At 49.3% G+C, this 27,310-nt stretch overlaps 1 protein-coding gene across 1 annotated transcript; it reads right to left on the minus strand.

Annotated features, from left to right (window-relative positions):
* Positions 1-11,101: 11,101 nt before the first annotated feature.
* On the minus strand, positions 11,102-26,404 carry LOC133372866 (cartilage oligomeric matrix protein-like). Its single transcript, XM_061601969.1, has 9 exons — positions 26,111-26,404; positions 24,566-24,725; positions 23,332-23,444; positions 22,586-22,638; positions 20,001-20,194; positions 17,822-18,018; positions 16,552-16,724; positions 15,478-15,617; positions 11,102-11,949 (listed from the first exon to the last, which is right to left on the minus strand). Exons 1-9 carry the CDS (start codon positions 26,387-26,389, stop codon positions 11,903-11,905), a joined length of 1,356 nt encoding a protein of 451 aa, XP_061457953.1. The 5' UTR covers positions 26,390-26,404; the 3' UTR covers positions 11,102-11,902.
* Positions 26,405-27,310: the final 906 nt, after the last annotated feature.

The following is a 27,310-nucleotide window of genomic DNA, read 5'->3' on the forward strand; positions in this document are numbered from 1 at the left end:
CAGTAAAATACAATATAAAACAATAAAACCCACAATTAATGTAGTTGCTTAAAATCCCCACAGGAGGGCAGCCTTCCCCGCTGTCATTGCAGGCGCTTAAAATCCACACCGGAGCGGGCCCTTTCCCTCTTTGGCAATGTAGTCGCATAACATCAGAAACGCACCGGAAGCGGCGAGCATGACCAGTAACAGCCTTCTTATCTTATCTCTACGGGTATTCCCAGTCGCTTTAGGAGCGTCGCTTTCGGTGACGATAAAGCGGAGCTTGCTGGGAGTTAAAGTCTTCATCCGGCTGGGCCTGTAGTCCTACCGCCCTCTTTCGTCATGGCGCACTGCGCATGCGCCCCTACGGCATGGTGGTGCAGACAAGAACTCAGCTAGATCGACCAACGGTCTGACGTAGTATAACCCGCTTCCTCTTTGGCTCAGCGGGGCGGGTAGTCGCTCTTCTTTTCGCAACTCTATGGTGAACACCGTCCAATCAGCGGACAGGGAGAGGAAAAGGGAGCCGGTGCTTTTGTTAACAAGACCACGCTTGCGTGTTCCTCTTAGGAGCAGAGTCCCGTTGCTTAGCAACCTGCGAGAGAGGATTGGGGGCCGAGGGAGAGCGGGACTGAATTGTTGCGGAGGGGAGGGAGGGTGCCCCGCATTGTAAATCCTGCGTCGTCTGCCAGATGACAGCTCGCAGGAGAGGAATGAGGGTGGCTGACAAGAACCCAGCAAGGTCGCCCGGGCGCGGCCTTGTCGGAGTGGCGCAAGCGTCTCGGAAGTGTCCCGCGGGGACGCCCCAGCCTCCTCGCCTTGCCTCTCGCTCTCTGTTCCTCCTCCCTCGTGGCGCACGGCGCATGCGCTCTTGCGGGGATGGCGGCGGGCAACGGGGATTTCGGGTCGGGGTCGCGTTTGGACCCCGCAGCGCTCATGGAGCAAGGCAAAGTCCAGGTCGTCGTGGCTAACGCCCAGGAGCTGCTGCAGGTGGGTGAGGGAGGGCGTAGGAGCTCCCACGTGCAAGCGCAGTCTACCTCTTCCCCCCCATGTTGACCGACGCGCACACAGCCGTGGGCGGGAGGGGCTGTCGCTCCTTGCCGGGAGGACGGGTCGGGGAGAATAATTGGGAACCGCGGGCAAACGTTGTGGCAACTGTTAGGAACAAATTGAAAATACCCCCTCTCCTCGGAAGGGTGAGCTAGAAGCCTAGCACGCTTATTTTACCTGTTAGGGGTCCAGCCAGATACCAAAAGTAAAGCAGACACACAGACAATTACTTGCTTGATCAAGAAAGGGGTCTCTAACCACACAGACCACAGTCTGTCGGGAGAGAGAACCGCGTTTATTAGGTAAAAGTCCCATTATATAGGGTTTTACAGCAAAACAAGGCATTATGTTTTTAAAAAGGCATACCCAAAGGAAATACAATATTACATCTTTATAGAGATAAGTAAGCGCGTTAGCTCATTATGGTTACATTTGCTTTTGATTCTAAAAGGCGAGAGTTGTGATAACGTATTTGTATACTTGTCAGTCAAAAGGAAACTTGTTGTGAGATCAGAGCTACAAGAAGGCGAGGAAAAGGGGCAGATTGACACCAAAGAGATAAAATGTTTCTACTGTGCTTATGAACTTAACATAGTCAGCAATATTATGCAAAACTTAAGGAAACATTGTAATAAGATATTATGAGAAAATGTCTTGTTTGTACTGACTTAGCTTACAATGTTGCAGGATGGGTATAGTGACTTTAAGACAGAATGAAATAATAACATCAGAAGGGAAACATTTTATCTCGTTTTTACAGAGATGTTTACGGCCAGAGAGGCGCCTCTGAGGGTTTTTCTCATGAGGGAAGAAACTGAACTTTGAGTTGTGGTTCTCTGGGTTCCAGAAATCTTTGCAACATTGGTTGTGACAGACATGTAGGTTCCTTTAAACCACTCCTGACAGCCCTGGGCAACTTTTTGGGGTCAAGAATAAATTTATTCCTAACACAACTTTTAATACACTTTGGGGGGGATTAAAAACATGTCAAGATAGCGAAAGGTCGCCCTCCTGTGGGGACAATTGAGAAGCGCTTCGTGGGGGATAAAAAACATGTCAAGATAGCGATATGGCGCCCTCCTGTGGGGACAATTGAGAAGCGCTTTGAGGGGATGAAAACCTTGCCAAGGCAGGGAATGGCGCCCCGTGTCACAGCCTTGAACAGAACCGCCAGCTTGGCTGAGTGTGGTGTCCGGATGCTTAACGGTTGACGTGCAGGTTGAAGCTTCTTTGGATGCGGACAGCCACTCAAACCGAGATCACATTCAAGCCGAGCAGACGTCGGCAGGGCAGGGCTGTGGGTGGCAAACGCATCCCTCCAAACGGAGCCTTCCCTTTCAGAGATGGTCTGCCGCAGAATTGCCAAACTCTGGGGGCAAGAACGCAGGCAGAGCCGCTTTTGCAGATCCGGGCCGCTCTGCCTGGCCTTTTTGCCGCTCCCCGGGCTGCACCCTCCCTGGCCCTTCTTCACAACCTCCTTGGCCACTGGTGCCTGGCCGGAGGATACTTGGGGGAGGGTGTGTGGAACATCAGCTACCGTGAAAGGTCATCTGTACCCCCTTTGCTCCACCCACTCTTGCCTCTGGCCCTGGACACCACTTGCATGTGGCCTCCAGAAGGCAATGGGGACTGACAAAGACCCCAGGCCTGAAATAGAAAAGTCTTCTATGTCGTCGGACCCTTTGCCAGCCGTAGGTCCAGATTTTCCGCTCTGTTTGCCTCGGGGGCATTCCCAGTGGTGTTCGGTCGATGCAGCCCATCCTCTTCCTCTTTGCTTTAGGACGGCAGCCCCCGCTCTCCGTCCCGTCCACCATCCCGCAGTCTCCTCCGGGCAGCCAAACCCAGACGTCCATGGGGATAGACATCAGTTCGGTAAGCCGAGGGAGGGGGGGAGGAAGCCCCCCAAGGGGGGGCAGCTACCATGCCAGGGGGCTGAGGCGAGTTGACTACCTCCTCTTCCCCCCCCCCAGCAACCTCTAGTTCTGCAGGTGCTGTGGAGACCTCTCCAAAAGGGGTGCGTTTTCAGGAGTCCAGCCTTTAGGAAGAGCTATTGTTCCCAGGGGTCTTAGTTAGGAGCTGGGTTTTCCCCTAAACAGGCCTTCGATATGGTTTTAAGGTGGAAGGTGCCTCCCAGCGTCTCCTGTATACTTTTCCGTTTGTAGAGTCCTCAACAGTTGGGTTGATCGCCCAGATGGTTGCCTGCCATAACCTTTGCTTTCAACATCACCCTTTCCCCTGGCCTCGGCCTTTGCCAGTCTGGTGCCCTCCAGATCTTTTGGACTACAGCTCCCATCATCCTCAGCATCCTATAGGCATGCCGGCTGGGGCAGTTAGGAGTTGTGGTCGAAAACATTTGGAGGGCACCAACATGGCGAAGGCTGGGGGAGGTCCTGGTTTAAGCTTCGGAGTCCCCGACAGAGGGTTGGCGGTTCACCAGTCACACCTGAACTTTCCTTTAAGCCAAAGTGGGGAACCTTTGGCCTTCCACTCGTTGCTGAATGACAACTCCTGTTGTCCCCAGGCAGCAAGCATGGCCGATAGCCAGGCATGATGGGAGTTGCAGTTCAGCAGGCATCTGGAGGGCCGCAGGTTCCCCAGTCAAGCTTTTTTGAAGCCCTCCCTGACTGCGGAGGGTGCGGGACCTGCTCCACGGAGGGTTGAGGGTGCATGCGGCGCCCTCCCTTCTGTTCCTCCCTTCCTCTCATCTTTGTGGATTTGAGCTCTTGCAAAAAGAAAAACATTTTTAGCATTATGAAGCAGAATGCTTGTGTGTGTTTAACTGGGCGAGGGATCCTAGGGGGCGACAGAAGCTGGCTTCTGCAACCTTTCCAAATTGTGCCAAGGTCCGCAGCCGTTCTTGAGAACTTTGCTGTGCTCCTTTTCCTCTTGGGGATGTTGGAAGACCCTGTTCCTGGCTTGGCTGGAACCCCTTCTCAACAGGCACTTAACCCCCATGCTTTCCCAAGCATACCTTTGCAACAATGAGGTCTAGGCTCTTAACTTTTGAAGCAGAGGCACTCGGGACGCCCGAAGATCCTCATGCCGTGTTATTTTTTCCCCTCTCCGCTCTTGTGTGGAATTTCAGCGCACGCATCCGCCCCAGGCTGCATTTTTTTAAAAAATTCCATCTTCTGAAGGCTCGGGGGGCAGAGGCCAGGGGAGAAAGCACCTTGTTAGCACAAATCCTGCAAATGTAGACATAGGCGCGAGAGGGGGGAAAAGCACCCTAAATTTGTCTGTGTTTCTGTGAAGAAGCGGTCACTTGCATTTTTCAGAGTGGGGTGTAAAGAGCAACGTGGGAACATTTAAAAGTGAGTTTCCCCCCTTCCAGGTGTTTTTTTGGGGGGGTGTTGAGAAGCCAGCAAGGGCAAATCCCTCGATGGGAAACGGATCGGCCATAAAAACCAGCCTGTGTTGTCTTGATGCCTTTTTCCCCCCAGTCCATCAAACGACTGGTCGTATTTGGAAGACCATTTACACTCAGCATTGTTGAACTGGTCCTGGCTGAAACGTGCCGGGTTCCTCAAGGGGTTGTCTTCCATCTCATCCATTCCCTCTCTCTCTGACTCACAAAAGAAGCCTGTGACTTCGTCTCCGTTTCCTCGTTTCTCTCTCCAAGCCCCCCAACCCCGGTGCCTCGTTCTCTCTCTCTCTTTAACGCTGTGTCCTCCTGTAGGGATCACTCCAGCAGTACCGCAACCATGCTGGTTCCCTGGCCAACCAGTCTCCCACCTCTCCTGTCTCCAATCAAGCTTTCTCTCCAGGCAGCTCCCCTCAAGTAAGGGACCACTGTGTGTGTGTGTACTGTCGAAGCCCTCTCGTTTCTGTGCTGCTTCTCTTTGTTGCCCCCCCCGCACACTTTCCCTGTTTCCCTCCCCCCGTCTTAATTTTCCATCGCCCACCGGTTTTGTGTGTCTTTGACTGCGCCCCTCTCTTTTAATTTTTTTTGTTTTAATTATGAAGACAAAATGGTAAGATGCGTAGAAAGGGCCAGGCCAGCATTTGGCAACCTGGCGCCCTGGCTGGGAGTTGTAGTTGAGAATGGCTGCTCTGGCTGGGAGTTGTAGTCCAGAATGGCTGCCCTGGCTGGGAGTTGTAGTCCAGAATGGCCGCCCTGGCTGGGTGGGATAGGGGTTGTGTCCACCCTGGCCTCTAGACTGGAGAGCCTTTTTAAATTAAATAAAGAAATCAGGGTCAGTTTCACTCAGAGTAGGCCCATTGAAACTAACATGCCAAAGTTAGCCCTGTCTGCTAATTTCAGTAGGGTCTACTCTGAGTAAGTCAAAAGTTGTGTACAACTCTCAGTTTTCACGGGGGGCAAAGACTAATCAGTGGCTCTTAACCATGTTAACTAAACAGAGCCTCCCTGTTCAGGAGCGGTATACCTTTGAGTATCACTTGCTTCGCCAAAACAAACTGGTGGAAGAAGAGATGGTCTACCGGTGGGGGTTAGGCGTTGTAGCAAAACAGAGCCCCCATTTCCTGAGACAGTCTACCGCCGATTGTCAGGCTGTGGAGGCAGACAGTGGGGGAGGACTGTTTTCCCCTTCGTGCCCAGCTTCTGGGTTTCTGACTTGCCTGCCGGTGCCAGTCTATCTGCCGGCAAGGCCTTAATGTTCTCTGTGGAGAGGAGATCTATCCCCAGCCACAGCAGACAACGTGGAGCGATTTAAGAGCAAGGAACGCAGGAGAGTGATAAAATGCCAACATAAAAACCTTTTTCTGGAATTTTTTTTTTTTGGGGGGTGGAGACAAGCGAAAGGCCTTGACTCTCGCCCTCTCCCAGTCTCTATCTGCCTTGCTTCAGTAGGCTGGGGATCCTTGGAGTAGCGTTTATCATCCAGATAGGTTCACGCAGGGAAAACCAAACTCTTTCGTTAGGAAAGCCTGCATTCTTAGCCTCCAGCTGGAATAATTGCTTTCAGTGAGCCGTTCCAGAGGCATTCCAGCTGACAGTGAAACAGCCATCTCTGCAGCACACTTCTTCTCACCTCGTCTGTCAAGCACTCAGCCACGTTACCACTTCCTCCCAAGCTTCTGGCTTGCTTGCTTCTGGTCTGGTCTGATTCAGGCTAGTTGCTTTTCGGCCTTACTGGCTAGACTGGGCTGGTTTGACTGGGCAGGCTGGGCCCATAACCCCTGTCGTCGTGTGAATTCCAGCACGTCCCAGTACCCGGTTGTACCCGGTAGCTCCCAGTTCCAGTTAGCCAGATAGAAAGATAGGCACAGACCGTTTTAGGTTTAAGAGTCTTTACTGACTTAAAGTAATAAACAATACAAGCATTCTCCAGCTTCTCCTGACTTCTACAAAACATCCCCCACACTTCTACTTTCGCTTTCCCTGATTATATACAGTTTCTCTGCTCTTGCCAGCCACATCTGTTGTGCACCGACCTTGGCAGTCCTGAACACAGATTAACCCCATAAATGTCAGTTCTACACTGTCTTTCTGAAAAACCATGCATTTGTTCTTCTGAGGAGTCAACAGAAACAGCGGCCAACCAGGCGTCCCAGTTAGGCATCCTCCTCCACTCCCCATAAGCAGGACTGGAGTCCTTATGTTTGGATGCTTGATGGCTGTGCAGATGTCGCTCCTGGTGACGCTGGACTTTGAGGGGAGAGCCATGGTCAGATCCAGCCCCCCTCCCTGCAAAAGGCCAAGCTTGAGGTTACCGCTGACAGTTGCATGCTGCAAGGGAAGCCGCCTCTTAGTTATCGCTGCCGCTTTCTGCACGCGAGCAAACGTCTTGTTGGGCTCCTTGAAAAGCCCGCTGTTGCATGGGCAGGTATTTTTCGGGTTTTAACTGCTTTCGTCAAGCCAAAAGGCTGAGCTTTTTTAAAATGTTTTTTAAATGAAGATGCTTTTGATATTTGGCTTGTGGCCTGATTTCATCATTCCCTCGCTCCCCCCCCCCCCAATCATTTAAGGCAGCCATTTTCAAACTGTGTTCTGGAGCTGGGAAGATGCTCCTCTCTTCTTAAGAGATCAGAAAGAGGGCTCCCTACACACACCCCTCAAAAAAATCAACTCCATGCTTTTAAATAATGAAGGCGCTTTCATTTTTTTTAAAAAAACAACACCCAACTCCCTTGCCACTGTGAAAACATTTGTGAAAGAGCAATTTAATATTTACGTATGCATTATTTTTTTAAAAAGGGAAAAATAAAAAAATGAAGTGTGTTTTTTGTGTTCTGACTTTGTCTTCTTTTAGTTGTGTATTTATGTGCCAGCGGGCAAAAAGAATCTGCATTTCACTTCCCTAAACGGGCACCGTGATGTCGGATGGTGTTTCATAAACCATTTTGACCTTTGTTTTTAAATCTCGTTTGTGTGGAATTGTGACTAGGGCCTGGAAGATTAAAAAGCAACACTACATCTCTGGATCTGTTTGCGCTTTCTGTTGTATTTATTTTACTTTATGGTTTTGGGGAGGGTGAGATGCGTGTAGATATATAAATATATATATAGATATTAAAAATAAATGTGGGCTTGGCCAGTTTCTACTGTGTTTAAAGGAAGGGGTGAAGAGGAGGGTGGGTCCGCGCTGGCTTTTTTCAGAGACCTCCCAAGGCGGCGGAAGTTTGGGAATTAATGCCTTTGGGTTGCTTTTTTTAAAAAAATAAATACAAAGCAAAAATGTCTAATTGCTGTTGGTATCTAAGCATGTTTTCTGAGCAAAGGCTGTATTAGCTGAGTGTCCCCTTACCCACGAGCAAGTCGTCATCTGTAGGATGATTTTAGGCCAGTCGTTATTTTAATGTTACTTGTTTTCCCCTGATTTTCTTCCTTCTCTCTGTGTCTCCCGTCACCCCCACCCCCTGGTGCAATGACCAAGGGCTAAGGGCTTGCAACCGGCTTCTCTTCCTGAGAGGACACAGTGGCCACGGAAACCTCATGCGCACAGCTGCCCTCTGGGGGGGAAATGCGCAAGGAAGAGGGTCCTTTGGCTGACAGAGGTGGCTTGCTCTTAGGACGAGAGGGCACGGCAGTGGCTGCACTGGGCTTGTTGATCTTTGCTGATCGCCTTTGTTGATCTTTGCCGTCCAGAGCTGTCTGGCGTGCAAGTTGCGGAGCGAGAGGTCCCTGCGCACGCAGGGCCAGGAAGGCCCGGGAGCGACTTCCGCACCTGCTTTGAGCAGGCTGGCGGCTGTACTGGGGTTGATGCTGCCATTTTGGGGTGGGTGGGGATCCACGTGGCTTTTCTCCCCAGTAGAGATCAGCATAAGCTTAATTCTCTTTCCTCCCATCCCGATGAAATAGCGAGCAGAGAAGTGGATGCTTTTTGTGGAACACTTCGCGTCTTCAGTTGATTTGGGCAAGGGGAGATTATTTGGAGTGCGAGCGTAGAGGATCCAGATCAGCCAAAGTACTTCTCCCTCTTTGCAAATAAGGGGAGAAGGGGTTAGGACATTTTCACTCCCCCCCCCGCCACTCCATTCTACAAACTGTAAGTAGAATTCAATCAAATTTAGTGTGTATACACATAACTTGTTTTAATGAAAGAGGGGAGGGCCATTGTTTTTGCACAATTGAATGGGAGGGTGAAGTATTTTGGGGGTTGCTGAGGCCAGGGTGCTGTCTTTGATGCAGATGCCCCCAGCCTGGGTCTGGAAGTTCTAGATTACAATTCCTTGGTTTCAAAGCCTTCATTCTGAAGCTGCTCTTTAAAAAAAAAGACAGTGTGGACTAACTGCATTATTTTTGTTTAAAAGAGAGATGGCTGTATCAAGGATCTCTGCTTATCTTTGCAGGGGACTCCTTGAAGGGGCAAGATTTGCAATGCTGTGTCGATGCTTCACATTAGATAAATCCTAACCAACCAGCCCGTAGAAATTAACTCTTAGCGGAAGCCAACTCATTAAATTCCTTTTAAAAACTCTTTTGTTGTGAAAGGACAACTATCCCTCTTCAGGGTGTGGGTGTGCTTTGTGAAGCCATCCGGTTCTTCATTGGCCAAGGTGTGACTTTCACATATTGCTGCCTGACACTTGCTGAATCTCTGCACATGCACAGGAGTTCCCAATCACCCCCTAAAATAGCAGCAACATTCAGAAGGGAATATTTTGCAAATATGAATTGTGGGGGGAGGGGGGAATCACCCTGTCGTTACAAAACAGAACACCGTAATTTACATACGATGCTAGTCATACTTAGGTCCATTAATTTAAGTGGGTCTACTCCAAGTAGACCTTCGGCGGGGACAACCCTAACCTTTCTTTTGGGGGTAATAAGATGTGTTCAAGCAGATTTCCCCCTTTTGGTCTTAAGTAGTTCTAACTCTATACGGGGACGAGCAATTGCACATTTTTTACGTAATTATCCATATTATAATGATTATATTACTAGAGACATCCAGAACATAAATGCAACTTAGCAAGTAAAAATGTACTTAGATCTAGCTTATAGGGTGCTAGCTTTTTAATACCTAGTTTTCATCGAGGGGAGGTAAAGAATGGTTTTTATTTCCCCAACTTTCTTATGGGACACCCGAAATAGGGGTTTATCTGAATATTGCAAATTCAGCTGTTTGCAGCAGCTTCTCTTACAGACAGGCAGCTTCAATAAATAAAAGTATCACAAACTTCATATTTGAGGGCAAATCAAAGGGTGGGAAGTCTTTAGTTTTCTGTATTTTTGGACTGTGTAACATCCTGTTCTTTATAGGGTTTTTTTTAAAACCATGAAGACTAGTGGAATGACTTTACTGATATATGCAAATCCTTCCATTGAGCTACAGGTTTTCTCGGGGGGAGGGGAGAGGATTTGGGGCAGCAGCACAGGAACTCTGGAACATAGAAGCTTAGTTTATTGTGGCTTTTTTTCTTGGAAAAAATAAGGAACCCTGAAGGTGGCTTCTTTGTAAGCGTGTGTGCGTTTTTCCCCCTTCTTTTTGCAAACTTAAGAACATGACAATGATGTGAAGAAGCAGCAAAATTCTGTGTACATTCTTTTCGATCTCTTTCTTTGTTCGTTCGTTGGTTTATTTTCCTGTGAAGGCTTTTTTGTCTTTGTAACTTTGCATTATTTGTAAATGAAATGTAATAAAGTTCAGCTGTTTTTCTCTCTGGCTGCCCAGCTCTGCTTTTCTGAATAACAACAATTCTTAATTGGAAGTGTCTTCGTGATGGGTACAGGGTGGTTGTTTTTGTGCTAATGCATCCCGCTTTCCCGCCCCCAAGCCAGCCAGCTGACGACGTTGTTTTCCTGAATCTCTCCGATGCTTCAGAGCCGCCTACCTTCAAACACCCATTTCCCGCCCCCAAGCCAGCCAGCTGACGACGTTGTTTTCCTGAATCTCTCCGATGCTTCAGAGCCGCCTACCTTCAAACACCCATCAGTAGGTAAAGTGACTTAATTTTCTGTTTTTTTTGTAGCTATGGAAAAATACCTGCTAGAAGCGTTTGTGTGTTCGTCCTTGTGCATTCATTCTCTTGCAGTCTCCTGCCGGCACCAGCGCCCGTTTCTATTTGCACTTTTGCAGGACTGACAATGGGGGTGGGCTTTTTCAGGCAGTGGCCAGTACCCTCCCTCCCCCTCCCAGTTGGAGACACACACCCTCCGCCCAGACCTCCTGCCCTTGCCAGATCACCTCCCTCCTCTGCTTGGTGCCTTCCGGATCGTTTGGGGTGCAGCTGCCATCAGCCAGCGTAGCTCTGCTTCCATCAGCATCAACAGACCCTGAGTGGGGCTGATGGCAGCTGCCATTCCAAACCTCTAAAGGGAACCAGACTTCACATGAAAGAAAGCAGCAAAATTCTGTGTATGTTATTTTCTAATTTTTACCCCCCTGCAAAGGCTTTTTTTGTCTTTGCAACTTTGCATTATCTGTAAATGAATTGTAGTAAAGTCCACCTGCATTTCTCTCTGGCTGCAGAGCTCTGCTTTTCGAAATAATAATAATTATTAATTCGATGTTTCTTTTGCGATGGGTAAACAGTGTTGTTTTGGGGGGGGGGTTTTGCAGCTGCACCCCTCTTTCCCACCCCCTGGGTGTGGCCGGCTGTTGCCTTTGCTTCAGAGGCACCCTCCCTTGCAGACATCAACGGACAATGAACGGAGCCTTCCCACCAGTAGGCAAAGTGATTTAATTCTCCAAATTTTCTATACATTTTTTTTTAAAAAAAGGGTTTTCTTTGTGTCTGTCCCCCCAAGAAGGTGAGCGTTTTAATTCCTTAGCTGGAGGAATTAACATGCGACTAGGTGTAAGGTGCTGTGTTAGCATACGAAGCCTGCCATATGGCTGTTGTGCTCTGACTGGCAGGAACTCTCCAGAATCTTGGGCAGAGAAGCTCTTTCATATTACCTGCTCCCTGCTCATTTTTAACTCGAGATGCTGGGGGCTTTCTGCTTGCAAAAGGCAGTGCTCTTTTCTTTTTTTTGCAGGACACTGATGGGTTCTTGAGTGGGCCAGACATAATTAACTCAGTAGTCAAAATTGGAGGCACAGTTCATTCTTTCTTTGAGAGTGAAAGAGAGGAGGGCTAGGCCCCCCTTCCTGTTGCATCTTGACATCAGGCCTGATGCAAAAAAACCACCACCCCCCAGTAGAGGCAGGACGGAAGGAAACAGCCTCCCTCTGTAGGTGAGCCCTTTGGTCTTGCTGGAGTCTTTGGCTACTTATTTCCTTGTTTTTGACTTGGCTTTTCCTTCTCCATGTTCTCAAGCGCCTCCTCTGGAATGACTGGAAACGGGGCACGTTTTCCAAGCCCAGAGCCATCGAGTGATTCCAAGGAGGCTTCGGAGGACAGTTACTGGAGAGGTTGGGGAAGGCTGCCCCAAAGGCAACTGCTGCGAGAGGCGTAGTTTGTCGTTTGATATATTGTGAAAAGCAGCGTGCTGAGTAGCCTTTCGAGGCGGGGGCGGTGGCACTTAGTCTTGCTGGCTGCGGTAAGACTCGTAGTCCACGGGAATAGTGTCTGGACGAGCGAGAGGGAACCGGAGTGAATTAAGAGAGTTTGCGGATAAACTGACACCCTTAACCACCCAACCTCAAACGCTTCTCTTGTTTCCAAACAGCGTGCAAAGCGTCTCTCGACATCTGCTAATCGGGGCAGAGATGGAGATGGCTGTATTGGCAATGGAGGACTTGGGACTAGAAATACGGATCGCCGCAGAGGGCTACACCCGGCGTCCTCTGTCCGCTAGCACAAGGGTAAGTGTTGCACATACAAAGGAATCCAACCCAAATGTCTGCCTTTCTTTGTCTCTCTCTCTACCCGTCAGTCTCTGTCTGTCTCTCTGTGTCTGTTTCTCTGTCTGTCTCTGTCTGTCTCTCTCTCGTCTGTCTGTCTGTCTCTCTCTCTATCTCTGTGTCTGTCTGTCTCTCTCTGTCTCTGTGTGTCTGTCTGTCTGTCTCTCTCTCTCGTCTGTCTCTGTCTGTCTGTCTGTCCCTCTCTCTCTGTCTCTGTGTGTGTGTCTGTCTGTCTCTCTCTCTGTCTGTCTCTCTCGTTTGTCTGTCTCTCTGTCTCTGTCTTTCTTTGTCTCTCTCTCTACCCGTCAGTCTCTCTGTCTCTCTCTCTGTCAGTCTCTCTTTCTCTCTGTGTGTCTCTCTGCCTGTCTCTCTGCCTGTGTCTTTCTGTCTCTCTCTCTGAGTGTCTCTCTCTGTCCCTCTCTCCCTCTCTCTGTCTTTGTCTCTCTCTCTGTGTCTCTTTTTCTCTCTGTCTCTCTCTCTACCTGTCTGTCTCTCTCTGTCCCTCTTTTTGTCTGTCTGTCTCTCCGTCTGTCTCTGCCTCTCTGTCTGTCTGTCTGTCTCTCTATCTCTCTCTGTCTGTCTTTCTCTGTCTGTTTGTCTTTCTGTCTCTCTCTCTCTCTCTGTATCTCTGTCTCTCTCTCTGTCTTTCTGTCTCTCTCTCTCTCTGTTTGTCTTTCTTTCTGTCTCTCTCTCTCTCTGTATCTCTCTCTCTCTCTGTTTGTCTTTCTTTCTGTCTCTCTCTGTTTGTCTTTCTTTCTGTCTCTCTCTCTCTGTTTGTCTTTCTCTCTGTCTCTCTCTCTGTTTGTCTTTCTCTCTGTCTCTCTCTCTGTTTGTCTCTGTCTCTGTCTCTTTGTCTTTCTGTCTCTCTGTATCTCTGTCTCTCTCTCTGTTTGTCTTTCTGTCTCTCTCTCTGTTTGTCTCTCTTTCTGTTTGTCTTTCTGTTTGTCTTTCTGTCTCTCTCTCTCTGTCTTTCTTTCTCTCTCTCTCTGTCTTTCTTTCTGTCTCTCTCTCTCTCTCTGTGTTTGTCTTTCTGTCTCTCTCTCTCTGTCTCTCTCTGTCTCTTTGTCTTTCTGTCTCTCTGTATCTCTGTCTGTTTGTCTTTGTCTCTCTCTCTGTCTTTCTGTCTCTCTCTCTGTCTTTCTGTCTCTCTCTCTCTCTGTATGTCTCCCTCTCTCTGTTTGTCTTTCTTTCTGTCTCTCTCTCTCTCTCTGTTTGTCTTTCTCTCTCTGTCTGTCTCTGTCTTTCTGTCTCTGTATATCTGTCTGTTTGTCTTTCTTTCTGTCTCTGTTTGTCTTTCTTTCTGTCTCTCTCTCTGTTTGTCTTTCTGTCTCTCTCTCTGTTTGTCTTTCTGTCTCTCTCTCTCTGTATCTCTCTCTGTTTGTCTTTCTGTCTCTCTGTCTTTCTCTCTCTCTCTGTTTGTCTCTCTCTCTCTCTCTTTCTCTCTCTCTCTATGGAGGGAGGGGGAGGGCTTGGCCGATGCCTGAAAAATCCCACCTCATGTGTCAGCCCTGCAGTCTCCAATGCAGCACTAGCTTAAAGTTCCTTGTCCCGCTGGCAAAATGTTTTGTGCCAGCAGAACTCCACCACGCAAGAATGAGTGTCAGAAACTGTGTGAAGAGATACACAGAGAGAGACAGAAAGACAGACAGAGAGAGAGAGAAAGACAGAGAGAAAGACAGAGAGAGAGACAGAGAGAGACAGAGACAGAGATACAGAGAGAGAGACAGAGAGAAAGACAAACAGAGAGAGACAGAGATACAGAGAGAAAGACGAACAGAGAGAGACAGAAAGACAAACAGACAGAGATACAGAGAGAGAGAGACAGAAAGAGAGACAGAGAGAAAGACAGAGAGAGACAGAGAGACAGAGAGAAAGACGAACAGAGAGAGACAGAAAGACAAACAGAGAGAAAGACAGAGAGAAAGACGAACAGAGAGAGAGACAGACAGAAAGACAAACAGACAGAGATACAGAGAGAGAGAGAGAGACAGAAAGACAAACAGAGAGACAAACAGACAGAGACAGAGATACAGAGAGAGAGAGAAAGACAAACAGAGAGAGAGAGAGACAGACAGAAAGACAAACAGACAGAGACACAGAGAGAGAGACAGAGAGAGAGAGAGACAGATACAGAGAGAGAGAGAGAGAAAGACAGACAGAGACAGAGATAGAGAGAGAAAGAGACAGATACAGAGAGAGAGAGAAAGACAAACAGAGAGAGAGAGACAGACAGACAGAGATACAGAGAGAGAAAGACAAACAGACAGAGAAAGACAAACAGAGAGAGACAGAGAGAAAGACAAACAGACAGAGAGAAAGACAAACAGAGAGACAGAGAAAGACAAACAGAGAGACAGACAGAAAGACAAACAGACAGAGACAGACAAACAGAGAGAGAGACAGAGAGAAAGACAAACAGACAGAGAGAGAGACAGAGAGAAAGACAAACAGACAAAGAGAGAAAGACAAACAGAGAGAGAGACAGAGAGAAAGACAAACAGAGAGAGAGACAGAGACAGACGGAGAGGGAGAGACAGACAGAGACAGACGGAGAGAGAGACAAAGAAACAAAGAGAGACAGACAGAGGGACAGACAAACAGAGAGAGAAAGACAAACAGACAGAGAAAGACAAACAGACAGAGAGAGAGACAGACAGAAAGACAAACAGACACAGAGAGAAAGACAAACAGAGAGAGAGGGACAGACAGACGAGAGAGACAAACAGAGAGAGAAAGAGAGAGACAGACAGAGAGAGAGACAGAGACTGACAGGTAGAGAGAGAGACAGAGAGAAAGACAAACAGACAGAGATACAGAGAGAGAGAGAGACAGAGAGAAAGACAAACAGACAGAGATACAGAGAGAGAGAAAGACAAACAGACAGAGATACAGAGAGAGAGAGAGACAGAGAGAAAGACAAACAGACAGAGATACAGAGAGAGAGAAAGACAAACAGACAGAGAGAGAAAGACAGAGAGAGAGACAGAGAGAAGACAAACAGAGAGAGAAAGACAAACAGAGAGAGAGACAGAGAGAGAGACAAACAGAGTGAGACAGAGAAAGACAGACAGAGAGACAGACGGAGAGAGAGACAAAGAAACAGAGAGAGACAGACAGAGACAGAGAGAGGGACAGACAGACGAGAGAGACAGACAGAGAGAGAGACAGAGAGACTGACGGGTAGAGAGAGAGACAAAGAAAGACCACTGCCCATCTCTCCTTCTCTCCCCCTCCCTCCCTGGACTCTACGTACCATTGCAGCGGTACCGCAGATTTGCCCAGATGATGTTCTCCTGAGAGAAGCAGAAGACGCCAAGGCGGCCACCGCGCATCGTTGTGTCAAGGACCACGCCTGTGTCTGCCACCAGCTCAGACCCCTCATAGAAGCGAGCTCTGCAAAAAAGACAGAGAAACACTGACCTTCTCTTTAACACCGTGCCATTGGCACAGTTAGCCCAAATCTTACGGGCCTCCCACTTCTGTAAAGCTTCCAACAAGACGGAGGCCGCACTTCTGCTGCCACGACAATTAAAAAACACAATTAATAACAATGCTACCTCATCTCTTGTTTTATTTGGAAAAGGAAATCTGGGGAAAAGCCGCGGAAAAGGTTTACCTTCTCTTCTTCCATTTGAAATGCATTTTTCCCTGGTGGCTTACGTTAACCAACAAAATGTTAACATATACATTTTTATAATCACATTACGAATTGGGTCTTACCATTCAAAAACAAAGAAACCCCACCTCCCCAAAAACAGAACTAGCAGCGAAGAAGCATCAAATGCCATAACAGGAAAACATGACATCCAAAAAAAGTCCTAACCGTTAGACCAGAACACCAACAGAAGCAGCGACCTAGTGATTGCAGTGGCAGGCATTCAAGAGGGAACTGGACAGGCACATTCCAGCCCTTCTTTCACTTGGATTCCTGCCTTGAGCGGAGGGTTGGACTCCACGGCCTTGAACGCCCCTTCCAACTCTACGATTCTGTGATTCTGTGTGCCCACCTAAGACTTTGGATACTCTCCACTAGGGATGAGCAGCTACTTAGATCCCATTTCAGTCTTGCTGGCATTCAGTACTTCAACGCTGTATGAATTTCGTCTGCAGCTCTGTACATGCTTTTTAACATAAAATGGCCTTGTACGCTCCTTCCAACTGTACGATTCTAAGACAGGAAGCGGAGGGAGGGGCTGTTGGACTTTGCCGAGGAGAGAATTCCACATCTGTGGAGTCACCACTGCGCAGTCCCTTCTCCCTAGTACACACCAGGCTATGGAGTGTGTGTGTGTCCCTCCAGCCAAATGAGATAAGTACTTCTGCTTACCGGATATAGCCCACCTGGGGGCGGTGCTGCAAGAACCAGCGGTAGGAGGTCTTGTCTTTCCAGCCGACGTTGCGGGGGTCTTTCCACAGCAGCTTGACCTGGTCCGCGGTGTCCCCCGTGTGCCAGAGGGAGTTGCAGAGGAATTCCCCGGGCCTAGTCTTTGACTTCACCGTCTGGGTTTGGAGGGCAGAGGAAAAGGTCAACGTTTAGAAAGCAGGAGGGGTAGCAATGGCCTACCTGGAGCCCCCCAGATGCTAGACAGCAAGGCTCGTTGGCGGCCGGGAGACAGAGAGAGAGAGAGAGATTGACAGGTAGAGAGAGAGAGAGAGAGACAGAAACACAGGCAGAGAGAAAGAGACAGACGGAGAGAGAGACAGAGACTGACGGGTAGAGAGACAGAAAAAGACAGAGAGAGAGAGAGAGAGAGAGAGAAACAGACAGACAGAAATACAGAGACAGACAGACAGAAAGACAGACAGACAGACAGAGAGAGACTGACGGAGACCTGCAGGACCAGGCCCCAGGTACCCAGCCAGCTGGGACTGATTGCTACCACCTGTCCCTCTTTGGAGGGATACATAAGCCGGCTGGCTGGGGTGGCCTGGGTGTGTGTTTGTTTTTTGTTTGTTTGTTGTGTGCTGCTTTTTTGTGTGTGTGTGTGTGGGATTAAGGAGGATTAATTTTATGATGTTTTAATTGGAAATTGGTTTTAAATTGTTTAGGACTGTGGTTTGTTTTTGTATATGTATATTATGTATAGCTTTTTGTTATTGTAAGTCGCCTAGAGTGTCCACTAACCTGGACAGATAGGCGACCAATAAATAAAATATTATTATTATTATTATAGAGAGACAGAGAGGGAGAGAGACAGAGATACAGAGACAGACTGACAGGTAGAGACAGAAAGACACAGGCAGAGACATACAGAGAGAGAGAGACAAAGAGAGACAGAGAGAGAGAGAAACAGACAGACAGAGAGACAGACACACAGAGATGTACAGACAGACAGAGAGAGAGAGACAAAGAGAGACAGAGAGAGAGAAACAGACAGACAGAGACAGACGAGACAGAGAGACACACACACAGAGACGTACAGACAGACAGAGAGCTTGGTGAAAGCTGGCTCATGCTCTTGATCTCTTTCCTGGAGACTAGCTGAACCCTCAGCCTTGCTGTGTCTGAAGACAATAAGCTATCCTGCAGTCTCTCCCCTGCCCCAGATGGTTTTCCCGCTCTGACCCATGGCAAATGGGCCCTCTTAGCCACCTACCTTGAGCTGAATCCCAGGCTCCGCCACCGCTCTGAAGGGGTTCGCCTGCCAGTAGGTTTGTTCCATCTGTTTCCACATGACCACGTAGAAGCTGGCGCTGTCCTGGTAGCCGAAGATGAACCCCGCGTAGTCGTCGTCTGTGGCCGTGTTCACGTGGAAGGTGCCCTCAAAGTCCACCCCGTTAAATGCCGTGTACCCTGAACCCAAGGGAGAGAGAGAGGACATGAGGTGTCACGGTCGCCGAAATCGGGGGGGACATGACCCAACTGGGTGTGGTGTTGTGATGGGGAGGGGGCGCATCTGTGGCCCTCTAGAGGCCGCTGGCCTCCAGCTCCCAGGAGTCTGGGTGGCCAAAGGCCTGTCCCTAATCCAGTGAGCTTCACGGCTGTGTGAAGATTCGAACCCTGGTCTTCCAGGTCGTAGTCAAACACCTTAAACCGCTACACCACACTGGCTCTCTATTTCTTTTTCTATGAATGAATGAATGAACCGCTGTTAGTCACACCCATTAATTTCATTGGGACTACTCGGAGTTAGGATTAACTCTGGAAGCGTGAGGCTTTCCCTTTAAATAAAAGCCTGCGCTTTTATTTCATTTATTTTATATTTATACTTCACAGCCCCTTTCCTGCCTCCTCCAGGGCTTTTGGTCCACAGCTCCCGTCAGCCGGACGGGACTTGCAGGGTCCAGAACAGCTGGAAGGAAGCAGCTTGGGCAAGGCTGGTAGAGATGCACGTGAACGGTAAGCTGCTGGAATTTGCAGCCTTTAGAGGAGAAGCCTTTCTCTGCCACAAAAGCCAAGGTGCTGTTACGACTGCTCGGCGAACCCTGTTTTGGTTCAAGTGGAGTCAAGGAGGTGCAGGGCCCTGGAGCATGATTCCCACCCCACACCCCCTTTCTGGGACACGTTGTGCGTTCCTGAGGTGAAGGAACAGCAAGGCCATCCTGTGAGCAACAAAAATAACCAAGAGGAATTGGAAGAAATGTTACCTTCTCCTTGGCAGATCTCCCTCAAGCCTAGCAGAACGATCCCATTGTTCAAAGAAACCACTGAGTTTTCTCACTATCAGCTGGGGGGGTAATGGCGATCTGAGCTCCAACCAGAGCTTGGGAAAGGTCCTTTTTTTAAACTACAACTCCCATCAGCCCCATCCAGCTGAGTTGTAGTTCAAAAAAGGAACTTTTCCAAGCTCTGGCTCCAACATGTGTAACCACGCTCCCAAAGAACTCAACGCCGGACTGCAGGGGTAGAACAGGCAGGGATTCTCTGTCTGGCACAAGCCTTGAGACAAACAGATTCCCTCCTGATTTGGGGTCAGAGCTCATTCACATCACTTCAGCTGCACTCCGCTGCCCACTCCTGGACCTAGGACAGGTAACCTCTCCTACCTGTCACTCCTTATAGTCATAGGGTCCTTTGATCTCTTTAGTTTAAAAACATGAATGGGTCAGGATATTAATGACTGATGCTGCCACGCACCCAGTAATTTTGTCATGCTGTTCTTCTCGTTCCTCTCACGAAAAGAAAGCTTTGCTTTAGTCCGGTTTGGACCTGCATTTCTTGGTTTATACACGCACCATTTGGGCCCATATCAGGGCAAAGCGCTTGTTGTACCCCTAGCAAAGATCCCCCTCCTCTCAAGGAGGTCTGTTTCATGGGACACGTGGGTGGCAGGTTCACACACTCAGGTTCCCAAGGACACATATCGTAACTGGCCAGCTCTGCAAGAACCTTTCCGGCTTTTCTCTTGGCTGATGGGGAGCTGATGGACGCCAGTGGGCGACTTGGCTGCTTTTTTTATTGGTCCAAACTCGGACTCCGCTTTGGGGAAGGCCAGAGAGGGGAAATCAAATCTGCAGATGATACAAAATTGGGGGGCATAGCTAATACTGAAGAAGGCAGAAACAAAATTCAAAGGGGCCTTGATAGGCTGGAGTATTGGGCTGAAGACAACAGAATGAAATTTAACAGGGATAAGTGCAAAGTTCTACTCTAAGGAAAAAGAAACCAAATGCACAGTTATAAGACGGGGGATACTTGGCTCAGCCATGCTACATGCAAAAAGAATCTTGGGATTGCTGTTGATCACAAGCTGAATTTGAGCCAACAGGGTGATGTGGCTGCAAAAAAGGCAAATGCTGTTTTTGGCTGCATTAACAGAAGTATAGTTTCCTTACTGTCTGCATCTTCCTGCCCGGGATTAGGGACCAGGCGGCAGTTGTCAGGGCCGGAGGGCCTCTGATCCGGGATGCCATCATTATTGTCGTCCTCATCGCATTCGTCGCCAAGTCCATCCCTGTCAGAGTCCACCTGGGAGCTGTTGGGCACAGTTTGGCAGATGTCCCTGGAGTCCTGGTGCCCATCGCCATCTCTGTCCGAGGGAGAGAAGGAAGGGGGGGATTTGATACAAATTGGGGACATGGCATGTCAGAGAGCAAGCACGAAAAGGGAGGCCCTGGACCCTTCAGCCCAGGAATGTTTATTCCCAAAGAGTGTGCGAGGGAACTGTGCCAGGAGGATCCCATCTGACCCAAACCCTGCAGAGACCTCTTTCGAGGAGTCTTGGGGGCCCTGTGGAGACACTCCAATGGGAGATCTGGAAGAATCCGCAGTAGTCCAGAGGCCGCCTGGATATCCCTGTCTCAGACTTCCTCTCCTGCCACTCACCCCCCACCCCCTAAAGGCCACATCCCGAGGTCTGCCTCGATTCCCCCCAATCTCCCCCTGGGCTTCAGGAGTAAACAGGGCAGCAGCAGACCCGATGGGAATGCCCAGGGTGGCCGGAGGAAGGTCCCTCGTTTAGCTGCGAGACTGTTCTAGCACCAGGGATTGACCCAGAAGGGAGGAGCAAAGCCGACGGCAAGCAATGGCCGAGTAGAGGACAAGAGGGAAGAGGTGCTGGCAGGGATTACACACAAAGCTGTGCGCACAAGTCCTGTTCACTCTGCACCCCGGGCGCTCCTGTTGCTGGTTTGGGAAGTGGTGCACCCACAATGTTAGAAACAAAAGGGAACAAGCACCAAACTGAGGACAGGAAGGAGAGACAGGCTTTGGTGCTGGGTAAAATTTATCGTCAGCTCGACGCGTTTCGGAAATTATCCTCCTTCAGGAGCTAAAAACGTTAAAACAAATCAATGTCGCAGAGACAACGCAATGTTCTTAAACATTAACAGAATATTTTTAAAGACCACACTCCACTTTGCACACATTTTAAAATGTTGTCATGACGTCGTATCCCTAAACATGAACATTGAACTGACATATTATAAAAGCTTGGCTCAAATTAGACAGAATCTTGTGCTGGCCATGACGAAACAACTTCAACGTGAAACTCTCTCACCCTCCCCAGAAAAACACGAAGACATCGCCCTATACTGACCTGTGGAGATCTGTTTCCTTTACTCCGTCCAGGCAATGTACATTCTTTGTCCAGCCCCACACTAAACACATACCAGACTCAAATGCTGCTGATAACCATGGTGAATATATGAATCAGGTCAGCTGCACAAACACTGCACTTGCAGATTTCACTGATCCAGCTGGTACTTACAGTGACTAACTAACATGTACTGTAGTTACAGAAAGTAAGCCAAGTTTCATTTAGAACCCTTGTTGTTGATTTTATTTACACTCAGAAAAATCCAAATCCTCATTTAACCCTAGAGATCCCAGACTTTTCAAAGGGATAATCCAGAATAACTCTCTCCTGCTGAGTAGTCTGTCATGTTAAAGTTGTTTTGTCATGGCCACCACAAGATTCTGTCTAATTTGAGCCACGCGGTATAGTTTTATGTTCAATGTTCATGTCTAGGGATACAACATCATGACAACATTTTAAAATGTGCGCAAAGTGAGTTATAAGGAGTGTGGTCTTTAAAAATATTCTGTTAATGTTTAAGATCATGGTGTTGTCCCCGCGACATGGATTTGAGTTTGTTTTAATGTTTTTAGCTCCTGAAGGAGGATAATTTCCGAAATGCGTCGAGCTTACAGTAAATTTTACCCAGCACCAGAGCCTGTCTCTCCTTCCTGTCTTCACCCACAATGTTAGCCACGATCCAGATCCAGCCTGTCGTTTCATATGACATAATGAGTTTTGATGCATCCCCCCCCTCAAAAAAACCACAGCTTTGATCAGAACTAAAAAAAAGAAAAACCTAGCTGCATTTTAAGTCAGGAATGTGTACACAGTTTATGTCTCTCTCTCTCTCCTCTGGAGTTTTGTTGCATTAATAGCCCCTTTTCAAGCCTACTGATCCCCAGCTCTGGATCTCTTTGGGTCAGCTCCAGCTCTGACTCTGGATCCCCTCTCCCCACCAGGAAGTGCTCCTGCGCAACTGCCAGCAGGCCAAATTTCTTTAAAGGTGAGTCCAAGTCACACACCGTGTTGGACGCTGCCCGCTGCATCTCTGCCTGAGCTAGCGTTCTCCTTTGCCGCCCCCCCAATCATCCCTCCAATCAGCCACATGATCTGATTGGGCGTGATTGGATCTAAGGATCTAGGAGAATTGATTGCCCTTGAAGGAGTCTGCCTGTTGCATCTCCTGTATGAGTCACTGTTCTGGCCTCTCTGCTTTCCAGTCAGGAGCTCTGATTCTTGTAGAAACACAAGGGGTTGGGTAAATGCTTCACTCACTCACTGTCTTACATTTTGGGTGTAAGGACAGAGCTTAGGACTGTGGCAGATCAGCAAAACAACTCATAGAGGTTCCACCATATTGCCCACGCAGGTAGAATGAAACAAGCTATTTCTGTCACTCACTGGTCTTGGTTGGTGTCACACAGGTCACCGATGAGGTCGTGGTCAGTGTCTTTCTAAAGAAACAGAAAGCACCAGTTTCACTGTTTTTAAAAAAGTTTGCAGGAGCACCAACAAGACTTATTGACATTCTTGACTATCATCTAACACCCCCTGTTTGAAAGATCTAAGCCAGGGGCTACCAAACTGTGGTCCGTGAGCTTCATTCAGGTGGTCCGTGTCGTGCATGTAAAACTACAGAAAGAAACCTTGCCGCCTCTAGCACAGCAGTTGCAGAATTTCCTGAGATTTCAGGGCAACATTGCAGGGGCAGTTATTATTATTATTATTGTTGTTGTTTATTCCTACCCCGCCTTTTGGCCAAAAGGCCCCCAAGGCGGCTTACAAAAAATAAACACAAACATAAAAGTACATCAGTAAAAGAGCCCTTGCAATGGGCAACGTGGCAGGAGATGGTAAGTTCCGACAGCCACACGTTTCAGGAGAAGGTCAGTTACGACAGGCAATATTGCAAGGAAGGATAGAGATCATTCAGAGGACATCATGGCAGTGGAAGATCAGTTGTCTAGAGAAGCTGATCTACCAGTGCTGATCTTCTCATAGATAAGTGTGGGAGGAATCTTCAGGTTGTGAGGAACACAGTTTGGAACAGTGGATCTCCTGATTTGGCAAGATAAAACCTGCCCCCCTCCCATGACCCATTTACACCCACGCCACCAGCTCAGCTTCCCACCTGAGCGTGCACTTACCTGGTCTGGGTTGCTGACCAAGGGGCAGCTGTCACACACGTCTCCGACACCGTCGCTGTCCTTCTGGTCCGGGTTGGGAATCCTGACGCAGTTGTCCCTGTTGTTTGTAACCCCTGTGGAGAGGCGAGTGACAAAACAACTGGGGTGAATCAAAAAAGAGTGGCACGTCACCTTGGCTGAAAAGTTAGAGAGGACTTGAAAAGTTCAAAAGCTCCCTCCTGAGCAGAAGCCAGGAGGGAGGATCTCTCATCCTAAAAAGAGGCCTGCGTACGAGAAAATGGCTCTTCAAAAACGGTAAGCGTGATCCACAGTTCTTGTATTAAAAATAATTATTTTTTCCCCCTGCTGTCCAATTAATTTGATGTCCCTTTTCGATTGAGTAAAGTAAAGAAATGCTAAAGATTCTACAACAAAGGCTATTACCATATATGGAGTGAGAAATGCCACACGTCCAAGCTGGATTTAGGAAGGGAAGAGGCACCAGAGATCATATCGCAAACATACGTTGGATAATGGAACGGAGCAAGGAATTTCCGAAGAAATCACCGTGTGCTTTATAGATTACAGCAAAGCCTTTGACTGTGTAGATCATGAAAAACTATGGAATGCTTGAAAAGAAATGGGGTGCCACAGCATTTCCTCCAAGCCCTGTCTGTGGTAACTTCTCTTAAACTTGGGGCAGGGCCTTTTTAAAAATGGTAGCTGGCCCCCTCCTGAGTCCAGCCTCTCGGGTTATTACACCGATCGCCTCCTCCATAATATCAACCATCTGGGGCCCTGGGAATGACAGGGGAGCCTCTCATGGTGGTGCTGCCCACCACTGGGAGCTGCCCTGTTGGCACTGATCCACTACAGGGGCTTCTCAGTGGTGGCTCTCCATTTCTGGAATGCCCTTCCTGGTGAGACACGCCAGTCTCCCTCATTAGTCACTTTCAGGAAGAATTTAAAACCATTACCCGGACATTTGATGGCTGAAAGCTACTGTTCTTGACAACCTGGAAGTTATTAGCCAGGAGGACATGTGGATGTTCTTTAGATGTTTCCATTTAATTTTTAATGGCATTGTTTTAACATTTTGGCATTTGCCACCCTGGGCTCTTGTGGGAAGAAGGGCAGGATAGAATTATTATTATTATTATTAGGTTGGTCCAACTCGAGAGCAGTCCCAGTGAAAGGAATCCTGCTCTTCGGCCAAAAAAAAGGTGAAAAACTCAGGGGAACGGCCAGCACTCACTGTCTCCGTCCATGTCGTCGTCGCACAGGTCCCCCTGCCCGTCCTTGTCACTGTCACGCTGGTCGTTGTTCTTCACGTTGCGGCAGTTGTCACAGGCGTCGCCAAAGTTGTCCTGGTCCACGTTGCGCTGGTCTGCGTTGCGCACGAACACGCAGTTGTCCTGGAGAAGGAGAGAGGAGGAGCTGTCAAGAAAGGGGGTCGCAGCGACAGGAGGCCCAGAGCTTTACGCCGCCAGATCAGGGCTCAGGCTCATCTCCCGCACAAACTTCTGCATCCTCTGCAGGGTCCATTCACTCAAAGCTCCCAGGGCGGGTTACAATAATTTTAAAACACATAATTAAAAACAGTTAAATACAACCTAAACGACCTCACAGAAAATAGGGTGGGTCCTAAAAATATACCTCCCGGGTGTCAAAGGCCAGGGTAAAGAGGTGCATCTTCAGCATGCACTGAAAGTTGTACAGTGAAGTTGCCAGGGGCACCTGGGTGGGGAGGGAGATCCACAGCGTAGGGGCCACCACAGAGAAGGCCCTCTTCCAGGCCACCCCCTCAATCATCCGAGGGTGGCAGAATGACCCAAAGGGCCCCCTCTGCCAATCTCAACACCCAAGATGGTTTGTAGGGAAGGAGGCGGTCTCTCAGATATTTGGGCTTTAAACACTAATGCACACAACTGGGAATGCCCCTGAGGCAAACAGAGCAGAAAATCTGGACGTACGGCTGGCAAAGGGTCCCAAGTCATAGATGACTTTTCTATTTCAGGCCTGGGGACTTTTTCAGTCCCCTTTGCCTTCTAGAGGCCACATGCAAGTGGTGTCCAGGGCCAGAGGGAAGAGTGGGTGGAGCAAAAGGGGTACAGATGACATTTCACGGTAGCTTATTTTCTACACACCCTCCGCCAAGTATCCTCCATCCAGACACAACCCAGCCAGGCACAAGCGGCCAAAGAGTTTGTGAAGAAGGGCCAGGGAGCGTGCAGCCCGGGGAGAGGCAAAAGCGCCAGGCAGAGCGGTCCGGATCTGCAAAAGCGGCTCTGCCTGCGTTCTTGCCCCCGGTGTTTGGCAATTCTGCGGCAGACTGTCTCTGAAAGGGAAGGCTCCATTTGGAGGGATGCATTTGCCACCCACAGCCCTGCCCTGCGGACGTCTGCTCGGCCTGAACATGATCTCGGTTTGAGTGGCTGTCCGCATCCAAAGAAGCTTCAACCTGCATGTCAACCGTTAAGCATCCGGACACCACACTCAGCCACGCACGCGGTTCTCCTGTCCAGGACACGGGGGGGCATTCCCTGCCTTGGCAAGGTTTTTATCCCCTCAGTGCTTTAAAAATTGTCCCCACAGGAGGGCGCCATTTCGCTTCCTTGCCATGTTTTTTGTCACCCCCCCAAAGTGTATTAAAAGTTGCCACAACATTTGTCGGTTCTCAATTATTCTCCCCGACCCGTCTTCCCGGCAAGGAGCAACAGCTCTTCCCGCCCATGGGAACATGGGGGGAGGAGGTAGACTGCGCTTGTACGTGGGAGCTCCTCCGCCCTCCCTCACCCACCTGCAGCAGCTCCTGGGCGTTGGCCACGGCGATCTGTCCTTTGACTTGCTCCATGAGCGCTGCGGGGTCCAGCCGCGACCCCGACCCGAAATCCCCGCCGCCATCCCGCCGCCTCCTGCAGGAGCGCATGCGCCGTCCGCCACGAGGGAGGAGGGACAGAGAGCGAGAGGCAAGGCGAGGAGGCTGGGGCGTCCCCGCGCGACACTTCCGGGGCGCTTGCGCCACTCCGACAAGGCCGCGCCCGGGCGACCTTGCTGGGTTCTTGTCAGCCACCCACATTCCCCTCCTGCGAGCTGTAATCTGGCAGACGACGCAGGACTACAATGCGGGGCACCCTCCCTCCCCAACAATTCAGTCCCGCTCCCCCTCGCCCCCCAATCCTCTCTCGCAGGTTGCTAAGCAGCGAGAATCTGCTCCGAAGAGGAACACGCAAGTGTCGTCTTGTTGACAAAAGCACCGGCTCCCTTTTCCCCTCCCAGTCCGCTGATTGGACGGTTTTCATCATAGAGTTGCAAAAAGAAGAGCGACTCCCCCCCGCGGAGCCAAAGAGGAAGCGGCTTATACTACGTCAGACCGTTGGTCGATCTAGCTGAGTTCTTGTCTGCACCACCATGCCGTAGGGGCGCATGCGCAGTGCGCCATGACGAAAGTGGGCGGGAGGACTACAGGCCCAGCCGGACGAAGACTGCAACTTCCAGCAAGCCCCGCTTCATCGTCACCGAAAGCGACGCTTTTAAAGGGCCTGGGAATACCCATAGAGATAAGAAGGCTGTTACTGGTCATGCTCGCCGTTTCCGATGCCTTTCTGATGTTATGCAACTACATTGCCAAAGAGGGAAAGGACCCGCTCCGGTGTGGATTTTAAGCGCCTGCAATGGCAGCATGGCAAGGGTGCCCTCCGGTGGGGATTTTAAGCAACTACAATGCGAAATAGGGAAAGGGCCCGCTCGGGTGTGGATTTTGAGCACCTACAATGGCAGCATGGCAAGGGTGCCCTCCGGTGGGGATTTTAAGCAACTACAATGCGAAACAGGGAAAGGGCCCGCTCGGGTGTGGATTTTGAGCACAAAGAGAAATAAGTAGATCCCAGCCTGGTGGGGAATAGACACCAGGCAACTTTTGCATTTGCTCAGTCCGCTAGCCAGGTGTTGCTCAAAGAAGGGGCCCAGTAGGGCCCTTACAAGCTTCTCCATCTGGCCC

Source organism: Rhineura floridana, chromosome 18 (assembly GCF_030035675.1).
Source record: "Rhineura floridana isolate rRhiFlo1 chromosome 18, rRhiFlo1.hap2, whole genome shotgun sequence".
In the NCBI taxonomy this organism is placed as follows: Eukaryota; Metazoa; Chordata; class Lepidosauria; order Squamata; family Rhineuridae; genus Rhineura; species Rhineura floridana.